The following is an 11,788-nucleotide window of genomic DNA, read 5'->3' as shown; positions in this document are numbered from 1 at the left end:
GGGCGGTCACTGGCCCATGAACCCGTCCCTTGGCAGACGCCCCCAGACCCTCCCCGCCCCCCAGCCCCCGCGTGCTGGGACCGCACAGGCGCCTGCCCCATGGAGAGGCCTGTGGACGCGGACCGTGGGCTGGACGGTGCTGGGAACACAGCCCGCGCTTTGGGGGCAGGTTGCCGGCGTGGACGGCGTGGATGTGAGCAGGGCCGGGGCTCGGGGTGCAGCATGGCCGGAGGCAGCAGAGGACCCCGAGCCCCAGGGCCGCAGGGGAGCCCGAGGGTGGCGGGCACGTCCTCAGCATGGAAGGCGCTCAGGCCGGTGCCCGGCTGCGCAGCACATGGAGGCTCTCGGGCCCCTGTCCCGCCGGCCCGGCAGAGCCCCGTGCCCTGGCCCCGGCCCCGGCCCCGCGTGCGCCCAGAGCGGGCCGCCCTCCCCGGTGCGCGTCCAGCCCTGTCCCGCTCGGCCTGGCCTCTCGGGCGGCTTCCTGCTGCCGTGGAAACGCCGCACACCAGCACTGCGGTGGGGGCCTCAGGGTGCCCGGTAGTTGGGGGGGCAGGTGCTGCCCAGGTCCCCGGGGCAGGTGGTCGGGGGGCACCCGCAGTGCTGTGTGGGGACGGGCCCACTCGCCTGTCCCGGGCGGTGGCTCCTCTGCTGTGTCCTCGCCGCAGGAGGGGCGTTCTTTGGCGCCAGGGCCCAGAACGGGGCGTTGACAGGCTGGGCGTCGGTGCCCTCGGGGCAGCTCCCGGCGGGGGGCGAATCACACCGTGGTCACCGTGGGTTCCGTGGGTTCCGGGCTCTATGCCCCAGGCCTCGTCCTGCTGACGTGTCAGAAGCCCACGCCCACCGGCCGTTTGATGGCGGTTTTCGTAGCGCGTTGAGATCGCACCCCATTTCCTTAAGGGGTGCCGACGACAGGAAACCCCTTGCAAAAACCTTTTCGTATCTTCCAAAACCGTCCCTTGAGGGAGTCGTGCACTCTGTGTCCGTTTTCTGACCCAGAAGAAGGTGGGGTGACCCGTCCCAGGTGACGTCCCGGGAGGACTCTGCACGCTAGCCCTCTGCTCCCTGTCCCCTAACGTCTCAAACTCATTGTGTTTCTTTGCTGCTGCGTTGTCGTACCTGCAGCCTGTCCTCTGCCGTGTCTGGCCGCCGCTGCGCTCCCCTCCGGCCGGATGCTCGCCGGGACCCCGGGACCCCAGGACCCTGGAGCCGGGCCTTCGGGCGTCCTCAAGGTCACGGGGCCTGCTCAGGTTGGAGAAACCGCAGGCCTGGGGACGAGCATGGTGGGTGTGAGACGTGCATCCTTGTGGTCAGAGCGGAGCCCTGCCGGGGCCGAGGGACGGACCCCACATGGCCCCACGCCATCGCCCACTCTCAGCAGGACACCATCCCACCCCTCGTGTTTCAGCCGCTGCTCTGTGTGCTTTGTTTCCGTCATGCGGGACGGTGACCGGGGGACGAAGGCGGGGAGAGCTGGTGGCCCTGCAGCCCCGGGGTGGAGGTTGTTGCTGAGGCTCTGTCGAGCTTGCTCACCGTCTAATGGGATTTCAGGGAAAGTCGGAGCGTGGTCTGGCCGGGGCCCCCGTTAGCTCGTCACCTGCAGGCCCCGGGTGCAGCCGGCGGCCGAGGGCACCTGCGGGCCGCATCCTGGGAGCCCACCCCTGGGACCCAGGCCGGGGCGCACGCGCTCTGCGACTCCGGGTCCGCGTCTCCCGTCCTGCTTCTCGGCTTCCTCAGTGCTTGCGCGTCTCCCATCCGCTTGGGAAGGAGGTGGAGTAAAAACTTAAGTGGGTGATGAGGGTGGTCGAGCGTCCTGTTGGCTTCTTTGGGGAGGAGCCCATGGCTTTTCTCTTCATTGTGGCTTATCCTGAAGTATCGCGTCGGCTTGTGCTCGTGAGAACCGGGCGCGGTGCTGCGGGCGCGTGGCGGGCGGGGGGCGTGGGGTGGGACGAGGCTCCGCTGGGCACGGCCGCACCCAAGACCCTTCGGCCTGGACGGAAACTTTCCGTTGGACGCAGTGGGAAGAGCCGTGCGGCGGTGCCCTTGCCTCCGGGCTGGGGTGCCTGGGCTCTGACCACGAGGGAGCAGCCCCCTGGGGAGCCCCAGGCTCCGAGCGGGAGTCCGGGAGCCCATGGGGCGCCGCCCGCGCGTGCTTCTGGAACGCCAAAGGGAAATGAGTGCGAAGAGCCAGGGAGCCCCGCCGCTGGCCGCGCTGGCGCCCGCTCGCCCTGCCCTGCCCTGCCCTGTCCGGGCGCTCGCTCCGCCCGGGAGCTCGTCCGGCTCAGAGCGTCAGGAGGAACTGGTCCTGCTCGGGCGGCTTTCTCACCCAGGTGCCCAGCCCCGCCTTCTGGAACGCCTGGAACAGCTGCTGCTTCACGGACTGGTAGGTGCCCGCGCCCCGCTTGGCCTCACAGTACATGGACGGCGTGTCTCCCGGGCTCGGGATCCGCGTGCTCAGCTGTGGGCGGGACAAGACAACAGGTGAGCCGGGCCGACACGGCTCCTGGCCGCCCGCCCTCCCCCTCCCCAGACACGGACGGGGCCGCGGCGGAGGCCCGAGTGCTTGGGGCTTGCCCAAAGCTGCTGCTTCCATCAGGCGTCCTCGGGGCGCCACCCGGCCCGACCTGGCGGCCACCCCACGGGTGCACGGCAGACCGTCGCATCCTCCGCCCTGCGTCTGTCCAGTGCAGGTTACTTGCCAGTCTTTGTCTGTCTGACCTGGACGGACTCAGACTCCAGGGCCGCTCCAGGGGCCTCCTGGGGACGTCCCTACACTGCCCTGATGCCGCAGCTAGTGCCTGCTCTGCAGCCCTGGAGGCCGCGCTTGCCGGCCGGGCCCACGTGGAGCGGCACCCCCGAGTCTGCAGGGCGTCGGTGGGGAGGAAAGAGCGGAGCCCGCGCTGGGCCACGCCGGCGGGACCAGCCCAGCCTCCTGCGGGCTCCCGGGCCCTACCTTTCCGTAGAGCCTGGCCCACCGCGCCGAGAACACGTGCTTGCAGAGCCGCGACGAGCCCCCGCAGCTCCTCTTGCCCGTGGTGCCGTCGATGACCTCCACGTCTGCGTTGCCCATCACCCAGTTCACGCTGAAGTGCGGCGACTTCCCCGGCTGGCGTGCCTCCGCGTGGCTCACTCCTGGCAACACAGCGCGGGAGCCGGGCTCAGCGGGTCGGCTGGGCGAGCCCCCAGGAACGGCGCAGGCTGCTCCTGGGAGACAAGGCCCCGAGGCCCGGCAGCGGCGAGAGCCCAGCAGTCCAGGCCGCCCCGGCCTCTGCGCTGCGCACCTGCTGCCCCTGCCCGGCGCCCCCCGAGGGTGACCCGGGGAAGGCACGTGGGCGCCAGGAGGGGGAACAGCCCCATGCACCCCCCTGCACCCCTCCCCAGGCCGCCTCCCCGACCTGAGTGCCCCTTGTCCTGGCCTGGAGGGCCCAGGGGCTTCCCCGGGCCTGTGTCTAGGGAGGGTGGGCGCCGGTTTCACAGACGGTGCTCATGCTGCCACTGGACTGTGGGTCACAGTGCAGTGGGGACGCCTGGTGTCGGGAAGCGTCTGAGTGCGAGGGACTGGGCAGGTGTGAGGCGGTGACCCCATGTCTGGGGGCCCCGCACCCCAGGCCCTCCCGGGGCAGCTGGCCCGTCAGCTCTGGGTGCTGCCAAGCTACAGATACAAGTCCACCCCCCACCATCTGAGGCCCCCCCCCACCACCCGGGTTCCCCCCACCATCCAGGGCTCCCCCTGTCTGAGGCCCCCCCACCATCCAGGGCTCCCCCATCCAAGGCTCCCCTACCATCCGAGGCCCCCCCCACCATCCCCTAATTTGAGGCTCCCCCCATCATCTGGGGCCCCCCTCTGCGTGCCCGCCCCCGGCGGCTACAGCGCCTGCGCCCCGAGTGGGAGGCCCTAAGGGCTCGTCTAACTGCTAACCGACACCCTAGTTTGAGAAAACCCTTGCGCGCCTCTGTTTAAAAAGCGAGGCCATGGAGCGTTTCTTTAGGTCGCTGGTGGGCCGGGCGTATTTAAGATTTAATTCCCTTTCTCCGAATTCTATCTACACACGACATTCAGAAATAGAATTTTTATAGGAAGAGGGCCAAGTCCCTATCTCAGGCAGCACTGGCTTCCATCTTGTGAGACGGATTCAACATCGAGTCCTGCAGTGACAGGCGGGTGTAGACCAGGCCGCTAGTGTGCTCTGCCCCCTGCCAGACCCCGTGTGCGGCCCTCGCACGTAGGCGTGCGCACACGGACATGGCACGGTGCATGTGCTTCTAACGGGAGTGGAGCTTGGACTAACTGGCGCGGACTCACAGATGTGGGGTCGGTCCGCTCGCTCGCATCAGCGCAAACATCGAGACGATTGGCAGTGATTTTACAGCCACTGCCTCGTCCTACGAGAGCACATCTCGGGGTGAGTGTGCAGAGCATAGTAGGGTCTGGAGAGGGTGAGAACTGGGTGTGGTCTTTCTGCCGAGCGACGCCTGTTGCTCGTCCTGCAGGTTCCTAAGGTCCGAGGGACACACATAGGAATAACTGGGCTTTTCCCCGGTGTCCCCTCGTCTGAGCGGCGGTGAGCCGGTGGTTGCCGGGTGTGTGCAGTGCTAGGGAGGGCACTGGGGCACCTGCTTAGATGCTGGGGCACCTGCTGGGCGCTGGGACACCTGCTGGCTGCTGGGGCACCTGCTGGGCACTGGGCCACCTGCTCGGGTGCTGGGGCACCTGCGGGGCACTGGGGCACCTGCTGGGCACTGAGGCACCTGCTTAGATGCTGGGGCACCTGCTGGGCACTGGGGCACCTGCTCGGGTGCTGGGGCACCTGCTGGGCGCTGGGGCACCTGCTCGGACGCTGGGGCCTCCTGTTGTCATGAGCGCTTCCCCCTGATTTTCAGGGGCTGCCTTCCTGCGGCTGACAGGAGCCGTGGGAGTCTGAATAGTGACTGTGGTCTGTGGTCCTCACAGCTCAAAATGCACGGGCTCCCAGGACAGCTCTGAAGGCTGTGACCTCTCCTCTGTGGCAGGAAAAAGTGTGACTACTTCATGTTGCAACCTGACAGTGACACGGTTCTTGGCACCTGTAAGGGTTGTCATTTCTTCAGGGAGACACAGGACGAGGGGACTTCAGCAGAACATGGTCATGGTTTCCTCCTATGACACATGTTTCTCTCCTAAGGCGCCTAAACTGACGTAATAAGCCGAGGGTTGTACTGGATAAAAAAGGGGATTATCTTCATCGGTCTTTATTCTGCTCTATCCATTGGGGGTGGTTTTCCTTGTGCCCAAGTGGCCCAACTAATGTCTCCTGGGGTGTGAGTCTTGAGGCGCGTCAGCTCTGTGTCTATCCGGAATGTGGTCTTGCCCTCATTTTTACTTTTTAAAGACTTATTTGTTATTTTAGAGAGCGAGCGAGCGAGCGAGCATGCACATGAGTAGGGGAGGAGGGTCAGAGGCGGAGGGAGAAGCAGACACCCCGCTGAGCAGGGAGCCCGAAGCGGGACTGGATCCCAGGACCTGAGCTGAAGGCAGACGCTCTCCCCCACGGAGCCCCCCCCCCCCCCCCGGTGTCCCCTCCTTGCCCTCATTTTTACAGGATACTTTCAGTGAGTCTAGGATTTTCGGTTGAGATTGATTTCCTATCAGCATCTTAGAGATACTGTTTTGTTGTTTTTTATCTTCCACGAAGCAGCTGATCCGGCCCCCTGGAGCTGCTCCTGTATGTCCCCGACTGCTTTTATCATCTTCCTTTTGTCTCTTCGTTGGTTTGGTTTGGTAGCAGTTTTGCCGCTGGGAGGAGGACTTGAGGTTCTTCTTGGGCCACGCTGTGCTCCTGGGTCTGTCGCTGATGCTCCACGCGCGTCCTGGGGAGAGACTGGCTGTTGGCTCTCTGCATGCGGCTCCTGCTCCGCGGCTTCTCTCTCCGTCTGGAGCAGGTTAGTCGCACTTCCTCGCCCTGTCTCTGACCTCTTTGTGTTTTCCCGCTGGACGGTTACTTTCATGACTCAGCCTGGTTGGTCCGTGGTGTCCAGCTGTCTCGTCAAACACTGGCCAGCCATTGCTGTGAGGGTGCTTGCGGGTGTGACTGACGTGGAGGAAAGAGATGACTGTCCTCTGTGCAGGGCCTCATGCCATCGGTCGACTCTCCGTGGACTCGGTGGCAGCATGGTCTCCAGCTGGAATTTCCAGACTGCCTGGGGACCACACCTGCCAGCCCCGCACACACGTGAGCAGTTGCTTGAAGCATATCTCTTTTCTATTAGGGGAATGAATATACTCTACTGGTTCTCTTCTCTGGAAAACCCCCACTAACCCACCTGCGTTCTGGAGGTTTCCTTCAGGCCGATGTTCCAATTTACTAATTCTCTCCTCAGTTGTGTTTATTTTTATTCATCTATTATTTTAAAAAAGATTTCATTTATTTAAGACACAGAGAGTGTGAGTGTGCACAGGGGTGGGGAGGGGTAGAGGGAGAGGGAGAAGCAGGTTCCCCACTGAGCAGGGAGCCCCACGTGGGACTTGATCCCAAGACCCTGGAATCATGACCTGAGCCAAAGGCAGATGCTTCACCGACTGAGCCCCCCAGGTGCTCCAGTCCTTATTTTACGATGACTATAATATTGCGTATTAGTTACCACCTGCATAAAAAACGAAGTTTGCTACTATCCCCCACTGGATGGTTTTGCAAGATACTGTTAATGATCATTAACTTTAGGAATTTCTCCTGATTCAAAGAGGCTTTGGCTCTCCACCTCAGGTTCCGCAGCTCAGTGTGACAATACACGGAGATTGGGACTCACAGAAATGTGGGTCTGCCTGGCCTCGGGCCTCCTCCATCCCACCCACTTCCCTCCTGCACAGAGGTGTCCGAAGCGCGGCCCGCAGGTGCCGGGGGCAGGCTTTATGCTGTTGGCGACATCTCCGTGAACCAGCTGCTTGAGAAACATGGAGTCCATGAGGCCCTGACCCACCGGCGACCCACTATTACTCCTTCAGGGAGGTGCTCCCCTAATCACAGCCTGTGATTCCCATCGTGGATTGTAAACCGGGGTCCGAGACAGCCTGCGGCTCTGATGTCCAATCCCCAAGGCCCGTCTCTCCAGTTTTGTCTCCGTGGCCAGGAGCTTGCCACGGGCCGTAGCCTCCTCCCGAGTGTTCTCTTCGGTGCGGACTAAGGATGTTCGACGTTGAACACCAGGGCCATTGGATACGGCCGCTACTAGGAACAAAGACCGTGTGTATCCCACCCGGGCTGCTCTTCTTCCCGATGAAGAAAAAGGAGACTTAGGTTGAGCGCAGAAGCTCACACAAACCACACCCTCAGCCTAGCAGAACAGCTTCGAAGTCACTTTCTACTCCACTTAGTGTTTTTCTAAAAAAATGAGTATTCGGAACAGAGATTTTCCTTAATTATCTTCATCACCATGTCCTCATCGTATCGAATATGCGAGAAAGATGGAGGGCCAGTTCCCTTAGGGTGGCTGCTCTCACGGGGGATGTGACTCGCCGTCTGGACGTCTGACGTCCGGCCTCGGTTCCGCCCACAGGTGCAGACTGGTCTGTGCGGACTGTCTCAGGATATCCGTGGAGGACATTAATATGCATCCTACAACTGTGTCAATAGGGTGTCTTTTTCGGCTCGGCCGCTTCTTATTAACCCAGAGCTGACGGAGCCCCCACGAAGCGGCCGTACTCCTACGGCACGTGGGCTTCATCTCCTCGGGCAGTTTTGCAAACTGACCTTGAGGGAATCTTCAAGCAGATTTCATGTGCTTGTCTGAGTGCGCTTTTCATTACTATCCTCATACAAGATCTCTCCGTCTCTCCCTGTTGCAGAAAGTCCCGATGATTTCCTCCCAAAATTTGCATGATTAGCTTTTAAATATCATCCAGAGCAGAGCAGCTAAGAGCATGCAGGTGAGACACCACAGTTTAGGCTTATTTGCATCTCTGCAGTAACAAAAGCTGTGTTTTAAATCAGCATCTGAGGATGGACTGAAACGTCCAGTCAGGTCGTCCTGGTTGCGGGTAGGGGTGAGCGTCTCCCCAGGGCGGGGGTTCACACGGGAGGCTCAGGCACTTCGCCATCAGGTTGCACCACTTGATGGTTTGGGGTGTTCTGAATTTCTCTAAAGGAGCTTTTTTTTTTTTAAATTCACTGTATTTACGATGATCATTCAAAATTCCTGTTTTAATCTGTGCTTGCATAGTTCCAGTTGAACATATGATTTTAAAATAGCTTTGCAAGGGAACGGATGGCCAGACAGTAACGTCCAGAACCCAAAGGGTGGGTGAGAACCAGCCCCTCCAGGGGCACCTGGGTGGCTCGGTCGGCAAAGGTCATGATCCTGAGGACCCCGGGTTCGAGCCCCACTGGCCTCCCTGCTCAGCGGGGCATCTGCTTCTCTCTCTGCCCCTCTTTCTTGTGCGCTCTCTCTCTCTCTCTCTCTGTCTCTGTGTCAGATAAATAAATAAAATCTTAAAAAAAAAAAAAAAAAGCAAGCCAGCCAGCCCCTTGCGGGAAGGGGAGTAAGGATTTGCAGGTGCATTTCCTTGTGTTCGTGGAGCTTGAGTGAATTCCCCACTAGGAGAGGGAAGTGGAGCCACGGAGCGGTGTACTGCGACCCTCATCGGAGCCGTGAGGATTCTTATATTAACTTAGAGCCCGAAGGACTGAGGTTTGTGGGGCCCCCGAGTTGGGAGCATTTGATTTAGCACCAAACCTAGTCCTCGTTCTAGGACTTTGGGCTCCAGGGTCGGGTTGGCAGTTCGGCTGTGAGAAGTTTGCCATTTTGAGAGAAATAAAGGGGAAAGGGGGCGGGGAATGAAAGAAAGAGGTTGAAACTGAGCCAAAGTGCTGTGATCAGAACACAAACTGAACTCACCAACCGTTTAAAAAAATAAATGTGCCTTTATAGACTTTGAATTGGAGCGCGTTTGCCCCCGTCCTGGGGCGCTGGGCGAGCCGGCCATGGGCACCGCTCCTCCCACCTCTTCCCCAGCAGCCCGGGCCGAGCGGGCGCCCACGGTCCCGGACGCCGCCTCATGTCCCAAGGTGCTCCTGTCCCCGCGCCTGTCCCTGCGCCCCCCCCCCCCCCCGGGCTCCAGGGAGCTGTGGGAGACGGGCAGGAAAGCCTCGGGCCGCCGGCAGCCCCACCGACTCCTGCGGGCACACCCACCGCCCGCTCCTGCTCCACGCGGGGTGGCCCCCTGCCCCCGGGCACGGTCCTCGCCCCCCCACCTCCCCCGCCAGGCTGCGCCCAGGCTCATTCTCAGGAACCAGGAGGGGCTCTCCACGCGCTCTCCCCCTCCCAGCGCGACCCCGGCCCCGCCAACCCGGTGCCCACCCGCGGCGCGGGGCTGAGCAGCTGCCGACGTGGGCTGTCCCCCGGGCGCCGTGGCGGGGGGGCTCCCGCAGCCCCTGGGGCAGCCAGTGGCCTGCACGGCCCCCGGGGAGGCGCCTCCCGCCCAGCGGAGGGAGAGACTACCCTGTCCACGCGCGGTTCCCGGTTACGTGGGGCTGCGGCGCGGTGGCAGCCTCCTGTCCTCTCCCCTGCCTCCGGGCCATGCTGTACCTTCCTCTCTGAAGCCCTGGAGTGGTGTCACTTTGCTCGCTAAGCCTTTTGTTTTTTTTTTAAGGTTTTAATAAATTTGATAGAGAGGGAGGGAGAGAACGAGCCGAGGGAGGAGCAGCCTCCCCGCTGAGCAGGGAGCCCGACACGGTACCCGATCCCAGGACCCTGAGATCACGACCTGAGCCTAAGGCAGACGCCTCACCGACGAGCCCCGGGCGCCCCTGCTCGCTACATCTCAATAGCCATCAGCCAAAATGGGTAAGATCAGCCCGAGTCCGGACCCACGGGTGCGGCCGATGGGCCCTTATTCCCGCATCTATGGGGACAGCGTGCTCTTACCGCTGAGGAGGGGCCGATTGTGCCGGTAGGAGGTGGGCAGCTGGCCGATGTCCTCGGTCCGGTGGCTCATGACCCGGGACAGGTGGCCCGTGTGGTGCAGACTCCCCACGATGATGCTGTGCAGGTACACGGGCTCGATGAAGTGGCACAGCAGCGCGCCCTGCAGGCCCAGCACATTCCACCTGCAAGGACAGGGTCAGTGTGGTGCTCACCAGGCGGGTGGCAGTGCCCAGGGCCTCCCTCCACACCCCCCAAAGCCCCGGAAGCCCCGGGCCTGGCCTGCCTCCGCTGGGCTTGGCCGTGTTGTGGGGACAGGCAGGCCCAAGGGAGGAGCGCCCTTGGCCACACCTGGCCCCAGGGAGGGGCTGCAGGCTTGGGTGGCTCAGGGCGCTGAGCCCCTAACCCCATGGGCGCCGCGACGGGGCTCTGCGTTTCCATGATCGGGGCTTCCTTTCCTGGAAAACAAGTTGTTAGATGGCGTGGAAACTATATATTCTCTCAGGGACTGGAGTTAGATTAAAAAAAAAAAAAATACCATGTCCCCAAAGCGAATCTGAATTTTTCTTCATGTGAGCCGGGAAGTATCAGAAACGGAGTTTGTTTATTTCCGTTTAGGGGAAAAGACGTTCTCCCCCTTTTGTCCTCAGCAGCCAGGATGACCTGTTGTGTCATTAAATGACATTAATAAATGACCCTGCTCTGCTCTGAGGAAGATTTTGATTTTAGAAGCTCAGATCAGACACGAAGGACGGGGCTGTTCTCGGGAATAAATACAGCCCCGGGCAAGTGTGGTTGCTTCTGCCAGCCCTGATGAGGATTTTTTTTTTCTTTTTTTTCCCCTAAACTTGGGTGGTACAAGGTTACGGGCATCGGTCTGAGGTAACATTTCGTGGTTTCCACTGTAAATAACGTGTTAAAACCCAACCTCCATCAGCAGCGAACATTATGCAGCTAATTTCTTACATCATTGTTCTTTTCATTAATTAACATTTCTCCGCTGTTAGAGCAATTATTGTGGCGCCTCCGTGCCGTACATTTCTTTTCATGATTAATAAGGAGTCATTATATTCCCCTTTTCCTGAAGCAGTCAATTAACACGGAATCCTTTCCATTAATTACCGAACGTTTAAAGCCAGCATGCCCTACCTGGAGAGCAATCTGCTCCGGGAACCTGTGACACCAATTGCTTTAAAAAGTTCTCTTTAAATTTTATTCCGAAAACACAAGCAATTTAGCTGGCGATATTAATTTGCCTCAGAAGCATCGTGGCGAATGAGAGACATGTTTTAATCTCATGCAAGAAAAGGCAGCCATCTGGCGGGCGAGGATCGAGAGAGCGAGTCTCCTGCTCTCCCCGCAAACGCAGGTCATTAAAGTAATGTGTTCATCTACATAAAACTCAAATGGAATATAAAAGGTAATATTTATATACAAACAGTTTAGTCCTACAATTTAAACAGTCATTGGTTTTATGAAACATTTACTTTAGTCTATCAGATTTGCATAACTTCGCTTAAAAAAATAATTGTGGTCATTTCCGTAGGTCCCATCACCTCTTTCAGAAAGGGCCGAACCCGCCGTCCTTCGGAGACTCACATGGTTTCTACCAAAGAGAACATCAAAAAGTTTCGGAGGCGTGGACTCCTGAAGGCAACCGGAGCACGTGTCCCCAGCCGCGGGGGCCTTCCCTTGGCGATGTGGCTGCTGCCGGACTCCGCCGTCGCGGGCGTGTGAGCTGGCCTGTGCACTCCTGCCGACGAAGCGCAGAATCCGGGAGGGGGTTTGGGGCATGTGAGCTTTCCGTGGAAGGAGCACCGCGCTGTTTTGAGTGGTCATTGAGGGATGGGGCCAGGATTTCCAGGAGTACCAGGGAGTGACGGAAAAAAATCCAATA

At 60.3% G+C, this 11,788-nt stretch overlaps 1 protein-coding gene across 1 annotated transcript in view; it reads right to left on the bottom strand.

Moving 5' to 3' along the window:
* Window positions 1-1,297: 1,297 nt before the first annotated feature.
* ADARB2 (adenosine deaminase RNA specific B2 (inactive)) overlaps window positions 1,298-11,788 on the bottom strand; it is a 333,884-nt gene continuing 323,393 nt past the window's right edge. Inside the window, exons 8-10 of the mRNA XM_038530219.1 lie at window positions 9,895-10,076; window positions 2,951-3,129; window positions 1,298-2,455 (exon numbers count right to left, since the gene is read on the bottom strand). Of these exons, the coding sequence (XP_038386147.1) occupies window positions 2,279-2,455; window positions 2,951-3,129; window positions 9,895-10,076 (538 nt within the window). The 3' untranslated portion in view covers window positions 1,298-2,278. The remainder of the gene's footprint in view (window positions 2,456-2,950; window positions 3,130-9,894; window positions 10,077-11,788) is intronic.

This window comes from Canis lupus, chromosome 2 (genome assembly GCF_011100685.1).
Source record: "Canis lupus familiaris isolate Mischka breed German Shepherd chromosome 2, alternate assembly UU_Cfam_GSD_1.0, whole genome shotgun sequence".
Lineage (NCBI taxonomy): Eukaryota > Metazoa > Chordata > Mammalia > Carnivora > Canidae > Canis > Canis lupus.
Note: the sequence above shows the minus strand (reverse complement) of the source record. Positions and strands in the feature narration are given on the sequence as shown.